General features: G+C 42.1%; 1 protein-coding gene across 3 annotated transcripts; it reads right to left on the reverse strand.

Annotated features, from left to right (window-relative positions):
- Positions 1 to 22: 22 nt before the first annotated feature.
- LOC139544049 (ER degradation-enhancing alpha-mannosidase-like protein 3) lies at positions 23 to 24,335 on the reverse strand. Of its 3 annotated transcripts, none has more exons than XM_071350742.1 (21): positions 24,256 to 24,335; positions 22,831 to 22,943; positions 22,597 to 22,642; positions 21,768 to 21,868; positions 21,040 to 21,079; positions 20,623 to 20,735; positions 20,238 to 20,391; positions 19,855 to 19,989; positions 19,653 to 19,758; positions 17,545 to 17,642; positions 17,079 to 17,204; positions 16,631 to 16,714; positions 16,465 to 16,548; positions 16,234 to 16,358; positions 15,864 to 16,029; positions 15,547 to 15,701; positions 12,592 to 12,703; positions 12,153 to 12,323; positions 11,731 to 11,896; positions 2,828 to 3,013; positions 23 to 2,369 (listed from the first exon to the last, which is right to left on the reverse strand). In XM_071350742.1, the coding sequence occupies exons 2-21, from the start codon at positions 22,923 to 22,925 to the stop codon at positions 2,044 to 2,046; spliced, it is 2,589 nt and encodes an 862-aa protein (XP_071206843.1). In that variant the 5' UTR covers positions 22,926 to 22,943; positions 24,256 to 24,335; the 3' UTR covers positions 23 to 2,043. The 3 variants fall into 3 exon arrangements, with proteins under 3 accessions (XP_071206843.1, XP_071206842.1, XP_071206841.1); XM_071350741.1 differs by lacking the exon at positions 24,256 to 24,335 and adding an exon at positions 23,559 to 24,002; XM_071350740.1 differs by lacking the exon at positions 24,256 to 24,335 and having other exon boundaries at positions 22,831 to 24,003.

Below are 24,335 nucleotides of genomic sequence, written 5' to 3' on the forward strand. Positions count from 1 at the left end.
GAAAAACCTAGTCACAAAAAACTGAGATCATGATTCTTAATTTATTGACAAGATCAAGTTGCTTCAGCTCTCAAAGAATCTTCACAAAATACAAAGTACATTAGAATCTGATACTGTGTTACCAGCAATAATCACTTTGGCACTTTTTGGAGCTTCAGCTATTCCTATCATCAACATTTCCAAAAGGCAAATAATATTTGCGAAATAAATATCTAAAAAGTCAACTTATGTTTAAATGTCTCATGGCGCTTTCCTCTGAGTGGACAGTAATGGTCATAGATGCCATAGATGTATACAGGTTGACTTTGACTTGTATACACATGTATATAGGTGGCAATGTTGGAATAAGATTTAAAATGTGAGCAGCAACAATGACCGGTCTACTACACTGTTAACTGTTTGGAATACAATCTGTCATGACAAAACACTGCTTTTCTTTACAAACCATTCCCATGTTCCCACAGGGATCATTGGAATATAACCCACTTTTACACCTTAAAATGATATATTACACAAAACCCATGCAAAAATTATTCAACATCTGGCAGATAAAATTGAGACTCAGGAATGAATGATAAAATACGCAGATGTGAGTGACTGCATTTGACCATACAAATATAAACGTTATGGCTGTTCTTGGTACACACACACACTCATGCCTAGGTCATCTCACACTGCAAAAAGATGAATGGAAAGAAAGAGAAAACAATGGAACAGTCTGATGTTTTTACACTGTCCACACACAGACAATCATACAAAGGCTGTTTGCAATGAGAGACACCAAACAGACAAAACACAGACAGACACTGTTTAGTGTACTGTGAGCTGTTTGAGGAGCAGTCCCTGGGTGTGGCGCCACCCTGACAATAGCTATAGTAGGAAGATGCCCATGTGCCAAAGTGCATGGCATTATAAGACTCTGGTGGCAGTGGTGAAGACAGGAAGAGTACAAACCTAGAGCTAAAACCATCCGATAAAGACCTAGAAGAGGCATTGGCGTTAACTTAAAAAGGTAGACTCAGCGTTTTAAAGTTGCAACGAGCAGCTTCGCAGATATTGAGTTAACTGCAATGCAAGACTTTCTTCTCACACAGTATCTGCATATCATGCACTGGTGCGCTTCACGCTGCTACAACATGGTAGCTACGGGTCCAAAACAGCAGAGAAGTTTAGTTTGGCACTTAAACGGTCTTAGTTGTTACGGATATCGGCCAGATATGATGGTTACTTCGTGTATCGCCGAGTCTACCTTTAATAATAACCAACTGACATTTGAAAAATGGAATACGCAAGACTAAGGTCGATACAAGGTCTTGATTCGGTAGTGTAGTAACGATCACACACATTCAAGTATTTTTCACTCTTAAATTTCCCTGATTTACCAGTACAAAATAAATAAGACTGAAGTCATCAGTTCACCGAAACTGGCCCCTTATCGAAAAGCATTATAGTTTGTTATTCTTGTGAGTGATAACGCATCTCTTCAAACAGCACTACTTGCCACAATGTGGAAATTAACACACATCACTGTATTCACAGGACACCATCTTGGTACAGGGGACAGTAAAGAAATCCCCTCATCATTGCATTAGCTCAACACAATCTAGCCTACAGTACAGAGACTCAAACACAAGGCTTCAGACAAAGGTGCCCTATATCAGCCTAATATCCCCGCCCCCTGCTTACCTCAGCTATTTCTCTGAAATGTGCACATCATCAATTCTCTTACAAGCATCTGACTAAATCTATGTCATCACCACAATACAACTGGGGATGAGGCTACAGTAGCAAGGTAAGACTAACGAGCTATGTTTGTGTAGCACTACCCCTGCCCAATGCCCATCCCTTCCTATACATGAATACATACTGCAGTCCCAATAACTATTAACTATAAGAGAAGAGTGAGTGAGTCAGTGGGATTGACTGTCACACTAAGCTCCCCTCTTGGTTAAAACGATCAATTCAGTCCAGTCCCGAGTGTGCGGCAAGGCAGTGAGGGCTCTCTCTTGGCACAGCAACATGCCTGTAGACACTGACCAGGGATCAGTGCTGGGGAGCCCAGGGCCCGTGGTCAGTGGGAGGGGGTTGAGGAACCGGACTGTCCTGAGATTTGGGGTCTGTATTGGGGTCATTGGGGCTGTGGGAGGGGGGCGAGGCAGCAGTCTGTCCATAAGAACACGGCACATGATCGCCTCCAGGTGTTAAGCAGCTGTCTCCTTGCTGTCTGTACTCCTCTTCCTCCAACACCACCTCTCCCTTCTCCAGGACAAACTTCAGGGTGGGGCCTCTGGCCTCCCCCTCCTCTAGCTCCCCCTCTTCTGCCAGGCGGAACTTGATGTTCATCTTCCCCAGGGGCTTATCTGCTTTGTCTGGAGTAGTGATCAGAAGGGAAACCGAGAGAGAACAAGAAAGAGAAAGACAGCGGGACAGAGGGAGAGAAGAAGACAGTGTAAGTGGAAAACATGTAATCTGTTACACCTCAAACATCTTGCATTTAAGTTACAGAAGTGTTTTTTTCATTGAACCTCAAAAAACGATACTAAGGTTCAGAATTAAACATGAGTGAGGTTTTTGGGCTATTTGACCTTTGCTAAATTTAGAACCCTTCATCCTCATAATGAATCCCCATAGCCAGGCTGCCACTTTTTAAAATGTATTTATTACATTTTACACTTTATTTAGACTGTTGGCAACAGATGGGGAGACAAGCAAATGGGACAACAGCAGGAAGCATAGATGTGGTAATTGAACCCTGGTCTTCGGTGGGGAGCATTATATATGTGACTGACCGCTAGACCACAGGCTTTGCACAGGCCCCCTCTCTTACCTAGCTGTCTCTCCTTGGGCAGCATCAGCACATCTACATTGCTGTGATCCTCCAGAGCAGAGGTGAGCAGCGCCCCCTCCTGGCTGAACAGGAAAACCAGAGGGATGGTGATGTCAGCCGTGGACCCGCCGTCTCCCACCATCTGGAACAGGGGCGTCTCTGCACTGTTACTCCCTTCCCGGTGGTCTAGGAGGGACAGTGAAACATGGGAAATTGAGTTTTGTAGGGAAGCAAACTGAAAATCCTTGCTGGGGAAAATGCAGGTTTTAACTAATTAAACAAAAGAATATGATCTACATGATCAGTCTCTGTGTGTAAAATAAAAAGTGGTTCATGTGAACCTAACTCAAAGCAAAAAAATGTAAAGAAAGCAATCCAATGTTAATTGTTGCCTAGACTTTACTACACTCAAATCTTGAGAAACCCCCCCACTAATATTGCAGTTAGCCATGACAGCATTTATAATAGAACGCTTGTGACCACACAAATATAAATATTGCACTTGGGGGAAAAAAACATCTTTAAGTAGAAATAGAATGAAACAAACAGGCATTCTATGTTTGCTCTATTATAGTGGCCACTATAGTAGACATCGATCAAGTGCACAAGGCTACATGTGTACAAAAATAACGTTCAATGAGTAAAAATAATGACAATCACCCTCACTCACACATATCTATTACTGTCAAGTTCAACACAACAAAAACAATATATTTGGGTTACACTGCACATTATTACATTGTACACTTTCTGCCTGTGGACATCTGTTCTACAATGTGCCAGCAGAGCATGATACCCTTTGTAGGCATAATTGATCTCTTTCAGGCAGAGTGTACACCTGGCATACCCCTTTTATCCACTGTATTGAAAAAGTGAGAAAGAGAGAAAGTGTGGTGTTCCTTTTTATTTATTTATTTTTCTAGGCAAGTCAGTTAAGAACAAATTCTTATTTACAATGACAGTCTACCAATAGGCAAAAGGCCTCCTGCGGGGACTAGGATAAAAAATATCTATAAATAAATACTATATAAATATAGGACAACACAACACTACATAAAGAGAGACCTAAGACAACAACATACCAAGGCAGGAACACATAACACAGCATGGTAGCAACAACATAACAACAACATGGTAGCACCGAGGTAAAGACAGTTTCAAGTTGGATATTCAACGGATATTCGCGCTTTCAAACCACTTGAGCCAGAGACTCCAAATAAGTGTCATTATGTTGGAAAAATTGCGCACAACAGTGCACAGGCCTTATTTTCACGATTTGGACATTAATTCGCTTTCCAAAGCTAATAAACATATGGAAATGTGAGCAGCATTTTGTATTCCTAGTTGAATTAGTTAGGGAGCGTAAACAAAGTACAAACTTGTTTTACATTCGAATTTCAATAGCTCCTTGGTCATGTGACCTAGTGACTTCAAACAAGGTTCGGAATGTCCACTGACTACCCTTCTATATTGCACACCCTTTAGTTTGTCAATTTTCATCTCACAAGATTTTACATGAATTTTTCCAAATGTAAAATTTCAATAGCTCCTTGGTCATGTGACCTAGTGACTTCAAACATGGTGCAGAATGTACCCTTCTATATTGCATACTTGTTTGTGTACTGTAAAATCACACGGTGTAACGTACATTTTTCATAGTTTTACATTTCAATAGCTCCTTGGTCATGTCAATTACACACCTAAGAAGCGTGCAGTGGATATACACCCATATTGCATAACCTATAGTTATGTCTCTTCTATATTGTTGTACATTAATATTAGTTTGACAATTAGGGGGTTCAGTCCAGTGTTGCGTTTACCCTTTTCTTTAATATTTATCTATAATAATTGGTAGTTCTAAGTACTTATTCCCCCCCCCCCCCAGTATTTAACAGCAGTACACAATAGGAGACAGATAATCTCCTTTCATCGTTAATATCAACCACTATAATCTAGTAGTAATTTAGTAGTAGAGGTAATTTCCTTTATGCCCCATTCTACACACACCCTAAATTATAGGCACTGAACCATTTACAGGACAATAATAAACGTAGCATATAGGATCCAACCCTAGAACAGAGTGAATAAATGAGCGTTTGTAGACTAAGAAAAAAAATATGAAGTGACAGTTTCATCAGTACGTGCTTAAAGAAAGTCATATCACAAAGATCAGAGATGACAGTGCCCACCAAATCTATGACAATAGAGAATGAATTGTAAGCACCAAAGTGTGTTTGTCAAAATAATATCTGAAAATGTCAGTTGTTGAACATAATACTTCTATTTGTAATAGCAATTTATGATATATGCAGTTGAGGAATATTCCATGTACCAACACTACATGTAGGACGGACATAAGACATTCCCACATACAGTATTTTAAAATTGTATTAAATTTTTTATTTCACCTTTATTCAAACAGGTAAGCCAGTTGAGAACAAGTTCTCATTCACAACTGCAACGTGGCCAAGATAAAGCAAAGCAGTGTGACACGAACAACAACACAGAGTTACACATGGAATAAACAAATGTACAGTCAATAACACAATAGAAAAGTCTATATACAGTGTGTGCAAATTAAGTAAGATTAGGGAGGTAAGGCAATAAAATAGACGGTAGTGGTGAAAAAAATTACAATTTCGCAAATAAACACTGGAGTGATAGATGTGCAGAAGATGAATGTGCAAGTAGAGATATTGGGGTGCAAAGGAGCAATTTAAAAAATATATATAAATAAAATAAATAACAATATGGGGATGAGGTAGTTGGATGGGCTATTTACAAATGGGCTATGTACAGGTGCAGTGATCTGTAAGCTGCTCTGATAGCTGATGCTTAAAGATAATGAGGGAGATATGAGTCTCCAGCTTCAGTGATTTTTGCAATTCGTTCCAGTCATTGGCAGCAGAGAACTGGAAGGAAAGGCGGCCAAAGGAGGAATTGGCTTTGGAGTTTACCAGTGAAATATACCTGCTGGAGCGCGTGCTACGGGTGGGTGCTGCTATGGTGACCAGTGAGGTGAGATAAGGAGGGGCTATACCTAGCAAGGACTTATAGATGACCTGGAGCCAGTGGGTTTGGCGACGAATATGAAGCGAGGGCCAGCCTATGAGAGCATACAGATCGCAGTGGTGGGTAGGATATGGGGCTTTGGTGACGAAACGGATGGCACTGTGATAGCAAATTGGATGCAGTCTGAGTAGAGTGTTGGAGGCTATTTTGTAAATGACATTGTCGAAGTCGAGGATCGGTAGGATAGTCAGTTTTACGAGGGTATGTTTGGCAGCATGAGTGAAGGATGCTTTGTTGCGAAATAGGAGGCCGATTCTAGATTTAATTTTGGATTGGAGATGCTTAATATGAGTCTGGAAGGAGAGTTTACAATCTAACCAGACACCTAGGTATTTGTAGTTGTCCACATATTCTAAGTCAGAACCGTCCAGAGTAGTGATGCTCGGCGGGCAAGTGCGGGCAGCGATCGGTTGAAGAGCATGCATTTAGTTTTACTTGCATATAAGAGCAGTTGGAAGCCACGGAAGGAGAGTTGTATGGTTAGTTAACACAGTGTCCAAAGAAGGGCCAGAAGTATACAGAATGGTGTTGTTTTCGTAGAAGTGGATCAGAGAACCACCAGACGCAAGAGCGACATCATTGATGTATACAGAGAAAAGAGTCGACCCGAGAATTGAACCCTGTGGCACCCCCATAGAGACTGCCGGAGGTCCAGAACACAGGCCCTCTGATTTGACACACTGAACTCTATCTGAGAAGTAGTTTGTGAACCAGGCGAGGCAGTTATTTGAGAAACCAAGGCTGTTGAGTCTGACGATAAGTTCCTAACTGAAAAGTTGCATATCGCGGGGGCTATTCGATGCTAATGCAGTACGCCACAGGATGTTTTTGTGCTGGTCAAGGGCAGTCAGGTCTGGAGTGAACCAATGGCAAAATCTGTTCCTGGTTCTACATTTTTTGAACGGGGCATGCTTATTTAAGATGGTGAGGAAAGCACTTTTAAAGAATAACCAAGCATCCTCTACTGACGGAATGAGGTCAATATCTTTCCAGGATACCCGGGCCAGGTCGATTAGAAAGGCCTGCTCGCTGAAGTGTATTAGGGAGCGTTTGACTATGATAAGGGGTGGTCGTTTGACCGCGGACCCATTACTGACGCAGGCAATGAGGCAGTGATGGCTGAGATCCTTATTGAAGACAGCATTTAGAGGACAGGTTGGTCAGGATGATATCTATGAGGGAGCCCGAGTTTACGGATTTGGGGTTGTACCTGGTAGGTTCCATGACAATTTGTGTGAGATTGAGGGCATCTAGCTTAGATTGTAGGACGGCCGGGGTGTTAAGCATATCCCAGTTTAGGTCACCTAACAGTACAAACTCTGAAGATAAATGGGGGGCAATTAATTCACATATGGTGTCCAGGGTGCAGCTGGGGTCTGTAACAAGCGGCAACAGTGAGAGACTTATTTCTGGAAAGGTGGATTTTTAAAAGTAGAAGTTTGAACTGTTTGGGCACAGACCTGGATAGTATGACAGAACTCTGCAACTCCACCCCCTTTGGCAGTTCTGTCTTGGGAGAAAATGTATACACATACAGAGGCATTTTTCAGCTATGATTTTACCACTCAGATTCCAGAATGGATATGACAATGTGGCCAGCACAGGATGTAATACACCCTTACAACAATCTACATTTTGATCTTCTTCACTTATCTGGTAAACTGCTACTATGTGTCAAGAAAAGAGCCCCAATTAGGGGTTAGTGTACTCCAGTAAAAAAGGGCTGGTTTAGATTAAAAACTATTGCCCTGTGTCCCCGTTCAAAGGGGCATGAGAGACTCGTCACTGGTAGAATTGAGTTGGCACTTTATTGGCCAAAACACCCACAAGGTTGAGGTTACTCTTGGACAGTAATTAGTAAAAAAAAAAAAAAAAAAAAGAATTGTTGCATTGATGCATTGTGTCTTCTAACTGTCCAAAGTGTTAGGAAATATTTGTTCCCATAAATACAAAGGAGGATGTCTCTCCTCATACCTCTGGCACTTTAGTCAAACTGCCAGACTGTGCACCACAGAGCCAATCAGGAGAGAATACATACAGGTCAAGGGTGCCAATTGAAAGTCATGGGGTGTGTCTGTGCATTTTGGATTACTCTCTCTCTTTACAGAGAACCCCTGTGGTTCAAGTCAAGAGCTACCCTTCCCCTTTCAGTCTGCTCTGCACATGTCTGAAAGTGACAGAGCCAGCAGCCAAGAGAGTTTTTCACAGTATGTCATAAAAAAGTATTACACTTATGAATGTATGTAAAATGCTAATACGTATTAGATCCAGTACAATGGAATAACTAAGATCTGAATTTGAATGCAGCGTGTTCCGATTCCTCCTTCTCTTTCTGTCCAGCAGGGTCAACCAAAAACACTTGGCCTGATGGTTCATGCAGATACTGGGGAAGCAATATAGAAATGTATTGATCCCTTAAATTATTTTACTATTAAATGACCCATATCACAACCCTTATACCTCGTCACAAAAATGTACCTAAATCAATTTTGGAAAAAGGATTTTACTCAAAAGACGTAGGAATATTTTTTTTTAGAACACCCATGTGAAATGAAGGCATGCAAAGCTTTCAGATTTAAGTCTAATATCACGATATGAAAGCAGACAAACAGAGTGTGCGATATGAAAGTATAGTCAGTGGACATTCTGAACCTTGTTTTAAGTCATTAGGTCACATGACCAAGGAGCTATTGAAATTTTAAATGTAAAGAAATTCATGTAAAAACGTGTGCGATGAAAATGGACAAACTAAAGTGTGTGCAATGTGTAGGGCCCACTCAGTGGACATTATGAACCTTATTTGAAGTCACTAGGTCACATGACCAAGGAGCTATTGAAATTTTAAATGTAAAAAAATTCATGTGAAATCTTGTGAGATGAAAATGGACAAACTAAAGGGTGTGCAATATAGAAGGGTAGTCAGTGGACATGCTGAACCTTGTTTGAGTCCAGTCGGTCATGTGACCAATGAGCTATTGAAATTCAAAAATGTAAATAAATAATTTAAAATAGTGCGAAATGTAAATCAACAAAAAATAAATGTGTGCAATGTGTGTCTATGCCATCGGGTTAGCTAGAACCAGTTTTGAAAGTTTTAGGAGTAATGGTTAGATAGCTATTGAAATTTGAAAATGTTGATTTGTCACCATGTTGACGGTCCCTAACTGCTGTTGGTGGACGTAAGGAAAACTACAGGCGAATATCCAACCTGAAACTGTCTTTACCTCGGTCATGGTAGCAGCACAAAACATGCCACAGTGTCTCCTGACCCCTCCTGTCTCAACCTCCAGTATTTATGCTGCAGTAGTTTATGTGTCAGGTTAGTCTTATATCTGGAGTATTTCTCCTGTCTTATCCGGTGTCCTGTGTGAATTTAAGTATGCTCTCTCTAATTCTCTCTCTCGGAGGACCTGAGCCCTAGGACCATGCCTCAGGACTACCTGGCAGGATGACTCCTTGCTGTCCTCAGTCCACCTGGCCGGGCTGCTGCTCCAGTTTCAACTGTTCTGCCTGCGGCTATGGAACCCTGACCCGTTCACCGGACGTGCTACCTGTCCCAGACCTGCTGTTTCAACTGTCTAGAGACAGCAGGAGCGGTAGAGATACTCTCAATGATCGGCTATGAAAAGCCAACTGACATTTACTCCTGAGGTGCTGACCTGTTGCACCCTCGACAACTACTGTGATTATTATTATTATATTATTTGACCATGCTGGTCATTTATGAACATTTGAACATCTTGGCCATGTTCTGTTATAATCTCCACCCGGCACATCCAGAAGAGGACTGGCCACCACTCATAGCCTGGTTCCTCTCTAGGTTTCTTCCTAGGGAGTTTTTCCTAGCCACCGTGCTTCTACACCTGCATTGCTTGCTGTTTTAGGCTGGGTTTCTGTACAGCACTTTGAGATATCAGCTGATGTAAGAAGGGCTATATAAATACAGTTGATACAAACATTATTGGGCACAGTCAACAGCACAAAGGTCAAGAAGGTAGGGACAACAATACATCACACAAAGCAGCCACAACTGTCAGTAAGTGTCCATGATTGAGTCTTTGAATGAAGAGATAAAACTGAGATAAAACTGTTCAGTTTGAGTGTTTGTTGCAGCTCGTTCCAGTCGCTAGCTGCAGCGAACTGAAAAAAGGAGCCATTCACATTCTGAAAATTAACCACATACTGTAGAGGGAACACATTAGTTAACAGATCGTGGATAGTTCGTTAGCTAGTTACGTTAACTAGTTTCTCACAGATTGCCAGAGTCCAGTAAGCAACTAACGCGTTATAACTTGAGGAACGACAAAGAGTCGTATACCAGTTAATACTAGAGCGAATTGGTTAGGTTAATAATGATAGCTCATCTGATGTTGTAACGTTAGCTAGCTAACGTTGGCTGTTTGACTTTATTAGCAAGCTATTTTTCACACGATAAACTCAATTATTTGATCAGTTAAATTGGCTAATGTTGCTCAACATTACTCTGGCTAACGGAGAATTCGATCCAGCTAGCAAGATACTTAACAATGCTAATACTTGTTCCACCAACACGTTCTCCCTCACCTCAAACTTTCCAAATGTTTTTCGGTTACAGCTCATGAAGTACGCTTCACCACCACTGATGCTGTTACTTGTCAATTGGTTGTCTCTTCTTTCTTCACATGCTGATCAGACCGGACGTGCGCGATCGCCACAAAATAAATTGAGAAATCTGTGTTATTCAATTATTGCGCGCGCCAACGAGCGTCTGCGATGCCAAGGGCTAAAATATACCTCCTTTCTATTTCTGACGGAGATCGAGCTGGAAGTCCTGCCTCTCGCATCTCCTCATTGGTACCCACGTGCCATTTCCTCATTGGTTATACGTGGGTGATTGAAAGACTAAATGTTTTGCCGGTTGTCGTGGTAAAAGTGTAGATGCCAATCACCATATAAGTTCAAAGATGAAAAAGCCTGGAAGGAGAGATGACTAGAAATGATTCGGTTGGCCGTTTTATGTGTGGATGAATTGTCGGAGTAGAAGACCTTGTGCATTTCAGGTAAAATAACAACTCAATGTTTATATCCCAGGACAAATTAGCTAGCAACAGCAAGCTAGCTAAATAGGACAAATTAGCTAGCAAGTGCAAGCTAACTAGCTAAATTGCCATACATGTTTAATGCTTTTCGAACCTGTCCCTAAATTAATATCATTGGTTCAGAGTTTGTTTTGATATTTTAACCTGCGTGTCGTGATCGCGTTTGGTGTAGGGGGACAAAATAAATTTATGCTCGATGGCGCACGCGCGCAGCCGGTCTGGGTTCCGTGTTAGTCGCGTGCTGCGCTGCATTCTATTGTTATGTGAACGATTGGCTGAGCCTACGGCCACTAGTATTGCTCCAAATGCGAATCTCTCGTTCGTTTACAGCCAGCAGTGATCCAACCCCCCCCCTCCAAAACGTTTGTCATCGGATCTACACGTAGGTCACCTATTTTGGATTCAAAATGAAAGGTGACTAGTTTGCATCCCTGAGGATAAGGCTCGTGAGTGACATGGATGAAAAAAGGAATGGCATATCAATCAAAGCCTGTTAGGGGACTAACTTAGAAGGGTAAAACACGGAACTACTGTAAATTCACAAAAAAGTGAGTGATTGTAAGTAGTTACAATAGACAGTAGTGCACTATCAATGCAGACCAACATGGCCTTCTCAAACTAGGTTAAGCCCCACTAAACTCTTTCCCTAAGCTCCTGACTCTTACAGCAGAGTAACAGGCTGTGTCCTGATATTATGGACTGTGTGGGTGTAATATGAGAGAGGCAGAATTGGTGTGTGTCTTTTTCCCTCACCTATGAAGATGACTCCGATAGCCCCCGCCTCCTGTAGCCTGCGGGCCTTGGCAGCAAACATGCAGTCGCCACGCAGTGCAAGGGCAATGTGCCCACTCAGCTCCTGAGCATTCTCTATGGGCCCACATGCTGTGTAGGGAGAGGTCTTCACAATGCTGCCCTTCACCTTGGAGAGGAACAGGGTGTGTGTGTGAGAGAAGGGAGGAGAGATTCCTGTAAATACTCCATACAGTAGTGACACATGCAGACATCCAAAGAGCTCCAGAAATATCCAAAACTAATGCTGACATGGGTAAATATTTAAATTTGAGTCTTTGGGTGATACATTTAAGAGGACTAGGAAATGCATGCCTGTCTTTTATCAATATTCTGAGTGACATAGAAAGCAAATACAAATAAATGCAAGATTCAAGAAAGCTCACCCCATGCTCCTGCTTGATTAGGTCCATTCCAAACTTGGCTGGTCCAGCAGTCAGGACCGTTCTACCCAGATACGGGGGGGATATGAGCTGAACGATGAGGGGCACTACTTCCTCCTCTGGGGTCTGGGTCACCTCTGCCACCAGTTTCACCCTGTAAACACCTTCATGTGCCTCATTAAAAGAAAGACATTGGTGAAATGAATTACACAGGAGCATGAGGGAGACAGAGTAATGTTGCCCTGCTAAGCAATAGAGACAATAGAATGCTAGACCACATCCCAAATTGCACCATATTCCCTATATAGTTCACTACATTTGACCATGGCCCATAGGGTTCTGGTCACAAGTAGTGCACTATATAGGAAACAGGGTGTCATTTGGGATGCAGACCTAGAGGCAATAGAGTGCTATAGATAAATAAGCTGCTCAATCATCTTACCCCATGTGTGTCTGTTGCCCCAGCGTCATTCAGTGGGGTGAGGGAGATGCCCATGCTCCTCAGAAACTCCACTGGCTCCATACCGTGGTCGTGAAGTGGCAGCTCGATGCCCCTGCAAACACACAATCATCAGATAGGGAGTTTGATTAAGCTGAACTGGGGTAGACCCCGGGCAAAAGCGGTGAGGGAGTCCCCTCTCAAATCAAATAGTCATCTGCGCTGCCTGGTCATATTGTCAACAAGGCAGCATGGTGCAATGCTCAGAAACACACAAAATGTATTTTACATAAAGTATGTTAGAATTTTCAAACTAGTTTTCCTCAAGGTGGCAGATAAAGCACATATGTTTTTATCAGGGGAGCATGTGAAAACTTGGAATCCTTAGACATTACTCCACATTAGGGTTGGATAGGTTACTTTCTAAATGTAATCAGTTAGTTACTAGTTACCTGTCCAGAATTGTAATCAGTAACTTTTGGATTACCCAAACTTTAACGTAATCTGATTACTTTGTTACTTAGATTACTTTCCCCTTAAAAAGGAAAGATTCACCCATTTTGAACATTATATTGTTTTCTTTCATCTCTGAGCAATGTTCTACCGATTCCCGGGTTCATTACACTGTATCTGAGCTATTGCCGTTGAAGAAGGCCGACATTTGGCTGGTATGACGCATTTATAACTAACTCGAGATGGTTCATCTGTGTGGTTTACAGTGGGAGCAAATGAAGCAGTGGGCAGAACAAGCACGAGCTAGTGATATCCTATTGGCGCGTTGTAGAATTTATTTGCATATTTCCATTAGCGAAAGCCTTCTTTGAAGTGCGCGTGTGCACAAACTCAATTCAATCTTGCACTCCTAAACAAGGTAATTTTCTACAACCTTAGCAAATCGTCAAGTCTATTAAAAAAAACTTTGTGCACTGTGTTCGTAACAGATTCTAGTTTTGGGAACAGAAATGTATTGAGATTTTGCAGAATGTCGTCCCAGTTTCACCTTGTTCCATCCTCTCCCACTACCCGCGACTGAAACTTCCTCTCACTACCATATTTGGTGGTGATAAAACGTTCTAAACGGACACTTCAGTTTTATAGCCCCTGTGACGTTTCTGGATTACTCAGTCTGTGACGTGGCATTGCGATAAAGCCGCTATCACTACACTGGGAGTTAATATGATTACGACTTTTAGATTGTGAAAACATCTATTTTACATTACAAAACTGTCCGATGTCAAAACGCGGGAGGTTGTCTTCTTTCCAATGAGTCATTGATCATATTTTTGCGATACTCTGACCTCAAGAAATGTGTAATTTAAGAGGGTCCACCATATTTCTCCTATTTGTCTGCCTTTTCAATCCAGGGTACATTGCATGGTGCTGTTGCCTGGCCATTGCATGTCAGATTACACTCTGCGAAGCACATCAATCTGCAGTGTAAACATAGTGAGATTGTATACTCCTAAATTGATAGTGGAGTTTGTTTAGGCCATTTTACACTTAACTACCTAATACACATTCTGATATAGACTTTGGTATTATTGTGTTTAGCTACGTTTGCTAGCTAGCCAGCCAACCCATAGAGCATTGGATTGTGGGTTTTGTAGTCGGCGTGAGCTGCAGATTTCCACAATGATTTTCACGTTGCTACCAACCTTATAATAACGACAACATTAATAATTTGTTCACAGAAGATATTGTTGTCACAGTGTTTTTTAACACTGTAAATTGTAGGAATTTGTGCTTTTGGGCGGATTTTTCCTTTAAGAGGTAATATAAATTGTTCTACTTCTAGAAGCCAAAAAACGTATATTACCAATTGAACGGCATTTATAGCAGGATAAATCAATGTTAGAGTTTACATAGCTGGCCATAAATGATTCATTTTCCTTTATGTGTTGGTTATGTAGGCTTCTTCTAACCAATTTCTACTACATATAATAATATGATAAGGCCATATCTTTACATTAAAAGCAAAAGTCGTTCAGATTTTCAGTCCTTCCAATCAATTTAATATCCCTTGATCCACAAAAAAAGGACTTGGAAATATAGATTACCCAAATTGTTTTACCTGAGCATAACCCAACAACTAAGGATGTATTAGCCTACTCTGTTGTTTATGATTTTGTTGTCATGGAGGATTGATTGGGCTCATTGCTTAGTAAAAAAAAAAAAAAAAAAGCTGCTCTCATGGAATGGCATGCTTTGAGAACTACAGAAAAGAGCCATTTGCATGTGAAAATGTAATGCCATATGTTGCATTTGCTATAGGCCTTTTGTCTGTTTTTTTTGGCGACACTTTCACATCTCGATAATTTGTTTCAAGTCTATCAAAAGTGTGAGAGTTTAAGCATATGTCCATTAGGTCTTTGGAATTTTTTTTATCAGCATGAATTAGATTGAGCAATAAAAGCCCCACTCTTCTTAAATTAAACTACTTTAACAGTATGGACTGGAGCACAATATACCATAGAGGAGTTTAGAATGGAGGAACTCCCTCAAATGTTTATTTGAAAGGCTGCAAACCACACTATGAAGCTGTTGCAAGAGAGCATTTTTCATTGGCTGTCCATTGGTCACAAAAACAATGATTGATAGGTGGTTAAACTCATTCAATTCAACCATTATATATGTGTTAAAATACACATAGGCCTACACATTTAAACAGCCATCCACAACAACCACAATCCATCCGTAAGGCGCAAATAGCTAAATGAGAGAGCAGCAGTGTGATTCACATCAATGCGCTATGTACAGCAGATATCAATAAGTGATATCAGTATCGCCAGTAGGCTACACCACTGATGTCATCCTTACCGCCAAGCGTTTATTCAAGTTTTATAATTTTTGGATGCCGGGGTTAACACAAAGGATGTAACAAAAGGAAAATTTTAAATAATACATCTTAGTGAATGTGCAGCTATTTACAACAACACATGAACACGGACACAGACACACCTGTCAGGTGAAGCATGGAATGCCCGGCCCACCCCAGTCAGGTACTTGTAGCTGTCCCTTATGGTCTTGGCAAAGGAGGGGTTGTTGGGGAACAGGGTCTGGGTGCTGGGGCACGAGTAGGTGAACAGGTCCTCCTCCACGGCAGTGGGCGCTTCCTGGAACGTATAGACACAAAATGGCGGATCAGTTTCAGCTCTTCTGACCATAACATAACACCCGTTCATAACTGGACAGCTGGTTCAAATAGACACCATATGGAAAATCAGTTTCAGCTCCTCTGACCATAACACAACTGTTGGTAACTGACTGAGCCTCACCGTGTTGTTGCCCCGACAGGGGGGCTGTGAAGTGGACAGGGAGACAGGCAGCAGGTGGGCCTCGGTGGTGAAGATGTATTCGTCGATGTCGAAGTGAAGCTGGTTCTTCTCAGAGAACAGAAGGTACAGGTACTTAAACATCTCCGCTAGGAAGAATGAGTCCATCCTAAAGAGAAAGGGAATGTTTGAAATCACTTGAACAGAACAAATAATGTGTCACATGACACTGTCATTTGAGCTCTCTTGCTAAAGACCAACAAATCCATTAGTAATATTGGAAATAGCAGTTGAAGGCTGGAGTGAGAAGGAATCAGTGGAGATGACCTGAGGTTTCAGATTTTAACCCATATGTTTCACTGTGTTCCCCTACCTATCCTCGTGGGTCCCTGTGCGGACATCCTGCACGGCTGCAAACCCACAAGGCACCCTGGTATGAGCGTTGAGCTTCTCCACTATGGACTGGCCCACTCTGAGGTAGTAGGGGTCACCTGTGGCCTGTGGAAGGGAAAACATGGTTTATCCCATTCCCAACCCTTCTCAACCAGTTCAGAGTACACCATTTACTATGCATGTTGGCTTTTCACAGCGGGAACAGCATTACCTTGTAGAGGTAGTAGGTGCTTTCTGCAAACTCTGGCCTCAGAGGGTGTTGACCCCAATGAACTCTGAACTCCGTGGTGAAAGCCTGCAACGTGAGGAATACCATGCAGTCAAGCAGAGCTGAGAGACGATTTTATCCTCTTGACTCAAATGTCACTTTTTCTGACCTCAGGGAGAAACTTGTGTTGCTTGGTGACCTGGTAGAGCATTTCATGGGTCTCTATGGCTGGTTTCAGGTCTCCTCTCAAAACCTGTATTGAAGAGGTTGATAAGAGAGTCTTTACTATGAACGATTCCCTTTCAGAGCGTATACTTGATCATACAACCCACTTGAAAACTATAGAAACTCAACCTAAAAACCAGAGAACGTTCTTCTGCTGTAGTGGAAAGAGATGTGGTCATGATGATGTCATGATACAAACAGAGTGTCTCATTGTTCACTTATGTCATATTTGCATTCCAAATAGCACCATATGGGCCCCCCCAAAAAAGTAGTGCACTGTATAGGCAATAGGATGCCATTTGGGATGCATTCTATGTCATATTATTAGAGGCAGGGGGGCTAACCATAACCCTGACAAGTGGCGATGATAGAGGATGTGTTATGGGACTCACCTGCAGGCCGGGGAAGAAGGCAAGTAGGGAGTCCATCCAGCTGCGGACGCTCACCGTGGGGTTGTGCATGTGCACGTTGAGCAGCAGCGGAGGCTGGCTGATGTACTTCATGATGGCGCTGTAATGCTGTAGGAGACAACAGACAGCCGGGGTCACTAAAGATACCTACATTATGCATGATGTTTTGATATGGGGGGGTTAGATCAGTGATGTGACTGAGACCCCGTTTACACGTCATACTAATGTACATCTTGTTTTATCTGATTTCTATCTGACCACAGTTAATCTGAACTCAGAGCATTTGATATGAACATGCATTTTTTGTTGTCTGTTTCTGCAATCTGGATGCAGGTAGCATTTTAAATTCAAATGTAAATGGTGTCTGAGAATTTGGAGTGTTATCTACAAGCATAGAGCAATACATTGCAATATATCTGCAGCTGGTAATAGTACAGTAGAGTCTCACAGTGTTGAACCTCTCCAGGTAAACGTTGTCTCCCAATAGAATGTAGGCCTTCATTAGGTACTCATAGTAGGAGTCAATGCCAGCACCCACACCACTGTCTGAAGATACACAGAGGGGAGATTAGGAGTCAATGCCAGCACCCACACCACTGTCTGAAGATACACAGAGGGGAGATACTGTTAATATAGGACCTGACTGAGCTAATGTAAATAACAAAACAGGCAGAGACACGTATTCAAAACCAAACTAGTAGTATTGGAAGTGACTAAATGGTATATAAAAGGAACTGAGTGGGACAATGGGTCATCACATGATGCGAGGTGATAAAATGTTTGTTCCTACGGATACATTTTGACTTTAAATTAGAGTGGTTGACTATGTGTGAAGGTGAGGGCGAGTGTGTGCTTTCTGCTAGAGGTCGACCGATTATGATTTTTCAACGCCGATACCGATTATTGGAGGACCAAAAAAAGCCGATACCGATTAAGCGGACGATTTTTATATATATTTGTAATAATGACAACAATACTGAATGAACAATGAACACTTTTATTTTAACTTAATATAATACATCAAAATCAATTTAGTCTCCCAAAAATGTTGAAACATGTTCAATTTGGTTTAAATAATGCAAAAACAAAGTGTTGGAGAAGAAAGTAAAAGTGCAATATGTGCCATGTAAAAAAGCTAACGTTTAAGTTCCTTGCTCAGAACATGAGAACATATGAAAGCTGGTGGTTCCTTTTAACATGAGTCTTCAATATTCCCAGGTAAGAAGTTTTAGGTTGTAGTTATTATAGGACTATTTCTCTCTATACCATTTGTATTTCATATACCTTTGACTATTGGATGTTCTAATAGGTACTTTAGTTGTAGCCAGCCTAATCTCGGGAGTTGATAGGCTTGAAGTCATAAACAGCAGAGCAAATGCCAAACGTCCTGCACGGTGTTGGGCTGTAAGCACAACCCACACCTGTGGACGTCGGGCCCTCATACCACCCTCATGGAGTCTGTTTCTGACCGTTTGAGCAGACACATGCACATTTGTGGCCTGCTGGAGGTCATTTTGCAGGGCTCTGGCAGTGCTCCTCCTTGCACAAAGGCGGAGGTAGCGGTCCTGCTGCTGGGTTGTTGCCCTCCTACGGCCTCCTCCACGTCTCCTGATGTACTGGCCTGTCTCCTGGTAGCGCCTCCATGCTCTGGACACTACGCTGACAGACACAGCAAACCTTCTTGCCACAGCTCGCATTGATGTGCCATCCTGGATGAGCTGCACTACCTGAGCCACTTGTATGGGTTGTAGACTCCATCTCATGCTACCACTAGAGTGAAAGCACCGCCAGCATTCAAAAGTGACCAAAACATCAGCCAGGAAGCATAGGAACTGAGAAGTGGTCTGTGGTCACCACCTGCAGAACCACTCCTTTATTGGGGGTGTCTTGCTAATTGACTATAATTTCCACCTTTTGTCTATTCCATTTGCACAACAGCATGTGAAATTTATTGTCAATCAGTGTTGCTTCCTAAGTGGACAGTTTGATTTCACAGAAGTGTGATTGACTTGGAGTTACATTGTGTTGTTTAAGTGTTCCCTTTATTATTTTGAGCAGTGTATATACTTGTGTATTGATTTTAAGAAAGGCATTGATGTTTATGGTTAGGTACACATTGGTGCAACGACAGTGCTTTTTTCGCGAATGCGCTTGTTAAATCACCCGTTTGGCAAAGTAGGCTGTGATTCAATGATAAATTAACAGGCACCGAATCGATTATATGCAACGCAGGACAAGCTAGATAAACTAGTAAGATCATCAACCATGTATAGTTAACTAGTGATTATGTTAAGATTGATTGTTTTTTATAAGATACATTTAATGCTACCTAGCACCTTACCTTGGCTCCTTGCTGCACTCGCATAACAGGTAGTCAGCCTGCCACGCAGTCTCCTCATGGAGTGCAATGTAATCGGCCATGACCGGTGTCCAAAAATGCAGATTACCGATTGTTATGAAAACTTGAAATGGGCCCTAATTAATCGGCCATTCTGATTAATCGGTCGACCTCTATTTCTGCATGGTTGAGTGTGTGACAGTGGATCTTTGGCTCACCCCTGCGGACCCAGTCTCCATTGTGGATATTGATGACGGTGCCCACGAGGTCACTTCCTCGCTGTCTCTTCTCCCACAGGACGTCCAATGCTTTCCTAGCATGCTCCTGTGGGACACAGAAACACAGGGATATTATCTTCATGCACACTGGCCAATAAATACAAAACAACACTATCGATTATTACTGGAATTACTAATGTACCTCGAACACAGCCTCCCCAGACAGCCGACTGAGAGCAGCAAACTCCAGAATCATGGTCCCTGCACAGGCTGTACAGGTGTCCGACTCAGTGCCTGTGCGTGACAGGGGGTTAAGGACCCCATACCTCAGGTTTACCTGGAAACAAACAGACAAGAAGTAAGTATATTGAATGTACTACATGTATATTGTCAGATAGTAATAAGACTACAAAGCCAACTTGAATCACTTTTAATCCTCTATTCATATTTGACTGGACAGTCCGGTCAGACCTGAATCTGGTACTTTTCCGTTCATGTGACATTGTGGAAGTTCTGATAAACAACGTTTTTCACCCAGGGGTCCTGAAAAAAACAGAAGCGTGGAGACTGAGTGAGGTGTGTTACCCTGGGGTAGGGAAGGCCACTGGTAGTGTTGAAGGCAGGCAGCAGTCTGTGGCCCAGCTCCTTGGCCATGTGGAGCAGCTCATCTCTGTACCACTGCATCCTCTCCCCCCGCTGACGGAGCATGTCAGCCATCACATGCGCCCCCAGCAAGCCTCTGTAGGGAGAGCAAGATGATGGTGTGGTGAGCAAGATGATGGTGTGGTGAGCATGTGGCAATGCCCAGACAATTTCCCATTCATCTCAATATAAAAATACTGACAGCCCTATATTATGAAGTCATATAGTTATTTTATCATAAAGTCAATAAGACATTTGGACCAGTATCGTACACAATCTTGGTGAAGCTCTGTGTAGGAGTGAGACAATGCATTGCATAGGTTCGTACCCCAGGACTCGGATGTTGGTCTCAAACACAGACACCACCACATCATTGTCCAGCCTGACATCCCTCAAAGTCCTCCTAACTGCATCCTCAAATTCATCCAGCTTGTTCAACACCTGGACATATGTACAAGACAAATGCGTTAATAGGGTAATTGAAAGAATAAATAAGTGTTTCATTACTTAGGCAAAAAAAGACTTACATAAAAACACATAGCTATTTGAATAATTCCTGTGAATTACGAGATTTCAATGATTTTTTGCTCAGGTTTCCAGAACCGTAAGAAGGACTATCCATTTAATATATACTGCCATTGACTGTATGTGTGTGTGGCTCTGAGGGGTTTCAGGACAATGGATCCCATTTGCTCATTGATTTCTCTATAAACTTACAGCCAGACAGACAGGATAAGACACTCACCACTAAAGTATCCAGGGTGTCGACCAGTGTGAGGGAGAACCTAAGAGAGAAAACAGGGCTATATTCATTAAGGAAAGGGGGATACCTAGTCAGTTGTACAACTGAATGCATTCAAAATATACCTTTGAAATGTGTCTTCCGCATTTAACCCAACCCCTCTGAATCAGAGCACACCATAGCAAATGTTTTGCAACAGTTTCAGTCATTTTCTTCCATTTGGTGCTTAATACATATGACCCAGGTCAGGAGGATGGCGCACAGCAGAGGAACTGGATCCTGCGCCATGTCAGCTTCACCATGTAGTCTCATCGTCTATTGTGCTTCCAGGTTAAGTGTGTTTTACAAGGTCTTAAGGAAGAATCAGAGAGAGGTCGGATTCCCTTAAGAGATGTGTTCCTTCCTTGTATTTTCATAATAGGCTAGGTTTTCCCCACATGATTTCACAACACACCTCAATTAATTTCCTTTTCCTATGAAAATTACATATTGAAAAACATGGGACATCTTTCTCTACCTAGCCCCCGTCCCTCCATCAGTGCAGGGGATGACATAACAGACACATAATGAATCCATTGTGAGACTGAGTTGGCTGAGTGGCTGTCTCTCTCTATACATCAAGAGACCCCTTTGAGTACAAAAGTAAGCCGATAAACAGCTAAAATCACCACAAAGGCTAAACTCAGAAAAACCACATGTTGTGAGGAGGCTTTCCGTGCAGTTATACTCACTTCCCCAGAGAGTCATCGATGTCTCCCCTGTTGGGCTCCAGGCCACGCACTCTCCCCCTGCAGCTCAGAGGCATCAGCTCATCTGCAGGGTACGCATATTTCTGTGGCAGAATCAGGGCACGGGGCTACAGTCAGGGTACGGTACACATACTCAATAGGAGGAACATTTGGTTAAATGTTTGAACCAGCGGAGGTTGCTGAGGGGAGGATGGCTCATAGTAATGGCTTGAATGCAGTCAATGGAACGGTATCAACCAATGGAAACAACATTTGATACCATTCCATACCAGCCATTATTATGAGCCGTTCTCCCCTCAGCAGCCTCCACTGGTTTGAACTTAGAAGTATAGGCAGAGTGTGTGGCACACAGTCAAGTTAGAGAGGCTGGTTTGAGCAGTAACATAATATCAACTAGGGTCGGGACGATACCAGTATTGCGATATTTGTTAGTATCGTGGCAAGGAAACAAAACACCAAGCGGATTTGACTTCTTCAGGGAAACAGCCATAATGTTGGAAACAAACAGCATTATGATGTCATCCAGAGTCACATTTATATATTTTCCAAGCTCTAGTACACAATATTTAACATAACATTAAAGGACCAAAAAGTTCTCTGCTTTGTGTTATCATTTTGCCATGAAAAAAATATTGCGGTACTGGTATTATCACAGCCCTAACATCAACCATAACGAAACCGTAAACAGCAGCATGCCCTGGCCTGCGACATGGTCAGTAATACAGATGGACAACAATAGCTACGGGTTGAAACATCCAACTTTGCTCAATGTAGTTGAAAGTGGCAATTATGTGGTCAGACACAGACTTACCATATAGCTGCCATAGGCATGATCAAACATCTCAACAATCTGGTCCCTGTAACAGAAAGAAATATACAAAATCAACATCACCAAGTCATTTCTAACAGACAAGTGGACGGATAGATAGTGATGGTGTGTTTAATGATTTAGTCCCTTCATCTTTATAGTATGGACTTTGCCACTCAGTAGAGGTGGGCATTGGGTAATACTGGAGTGTGTGATCATACACGGTTGTTATCTCACCTGATTTTGGTCTTTTCTTCAGGTAACATGGTCAGACCTTCTTGGCCGTTGGCCCAGCTAAGAAGGCTTGTGAGGAGTAGGGCTATTAGCATCATGGAAATGCCAGGAGAATCCTGTGGCGAGCAAAACAGTTTTTCTCCCATTTAATCTTTGACAGGTCTGTACACAAGTAGGTGTTCCTGTGCTCTCAATGACGCGCCAGAAATATCAAATAATCCAATGCATTTCCTCTGCATGGTGTGGCCTCATGGACAAGCACCAATAGTTCATAAAGTTGACAACTGGCTGTCTCCACTACAGTTGATGGTTTTAGCTGTCAAGCTAGTTGTCAAAATGGCTAATTGACAACAATGTCACATTAACCCATACCTTACAAGAAAGGATTGCAGTTTTGAAACGGCAGTAAACGTGCAGTAGACTGTGGTATTTTGGACGCAGTAACTGCAGAATAATACAGTGAAGTCACTGTAACAGTAGTTACACTGCAAAATCACTGCAGTTAAAAACAATAATTGGACGCAGTATTTGCAGAATACTGCAGTTATATAGCACTTTAACTGCAGTTATACTTCAATGTTTTTTCGTAAGGGATAGCAACTGTCAACAACTAACAGGTTACTTGATATGTACACAATGACAAGGCATGTTACCCCTGGCAGCTAAGGATAATTAATTAGCTAGCTGGCTTAACAAGTGAACCAGTTGACATCTGTACAGTTGACGTGTACCTAGCCAACTTGCTAGCTAGCTAGTAGCTATGTCCATATACTTCGAATCACACACGAAGCTCCTCGTGTTCACTACTAGTGTGATTTCCCAGTCTATGATCAGGTGTATACTCCAAAGAACAGGGAGGATCTCCATTAGGTTAGCTTGCTTGCTGGCTAGCAGCTAGTTAGCTAGCTAATTAACAAACAAGACTGAACGCCGGTGGTGATGTCTTCTTTCGTATTGCAACACAAATATCCCTATTCTTCCGTGTCAGTCCCAGTCTCACAAATAACGCCGTGTCTCCCGACCCAAAAAGGGTATTTCAACCAAACCGTCGATGAAACCCCAGCGAGAAAACTATTTTCGAAAATCAGACTGTGCTCAGTTTCTTTGGTGCTTCTTTAGCTAGCTAACGTTACTTTACTAGCTAGCTACTCAACAACCCTTGACAAGCTGGCGACTGAGAGTGCCTCTTCATTCTATTGGTTAAGGCGGCGGAAGTAAAATGAAAACATTATTACATTTGTATCACGATAAAATGGCGAGTGATATTGTTTTATAAAGTTATATTCTTACTAGTTATGGGCATAATATTGAATTACAATGTATCCGATCCGTACTTTTTAACTTGAAGAAACATGAATTCCTCCAGTCTTTTAAAACAACACTGCAATGTACCTATCTTTTTATATATGCATTATTACTTGATTATACCTGAAATGTAGTGTATATACAGATACTGCATACGCATAGTTGCCTCCAGCACGTAATTGTATAATGGACACGAGACTCCA

Source organism: Salvelinus alpinus, chromosome 18, assembly GCF_045679555.1.
Source record: "Salvelinus alpinus chromosome 18, SLU_Salpinus.1, whole genome shotgun sequence".
Lineage (NCBI taxonomy): Eukaryota > Metazoa > Chordata > Actinopteri > Salmoniformes > Salmonidae > Salvelinus > Salvelinus alpinus.

Bases quoted from the DNA above. Each gene is read 5' to 3' on its own strand.
- LOC139544049 (XM_071350740.1), bottom strand. From the start codon at position 22,973: ATGGGAGAAAAACTGTTTTGCTCGCCACAGGATTCTCCTGGCATTTCC. The intron at 17,205-17,544 runs GTGAGACTCTAC...TGTCTCCTACAG, and splicing joins ACCTGGAGAGGTTCAACACT to CATTACAGCGCCATCATGAA. The intron at 11,897-12,152 runs GTGAGCTTTCTT...TTCCTCTCCAAG, and splicing joins TAATCAAGCAGGAGCATGGG to GTGAAGGGCAGCATTGTGAA.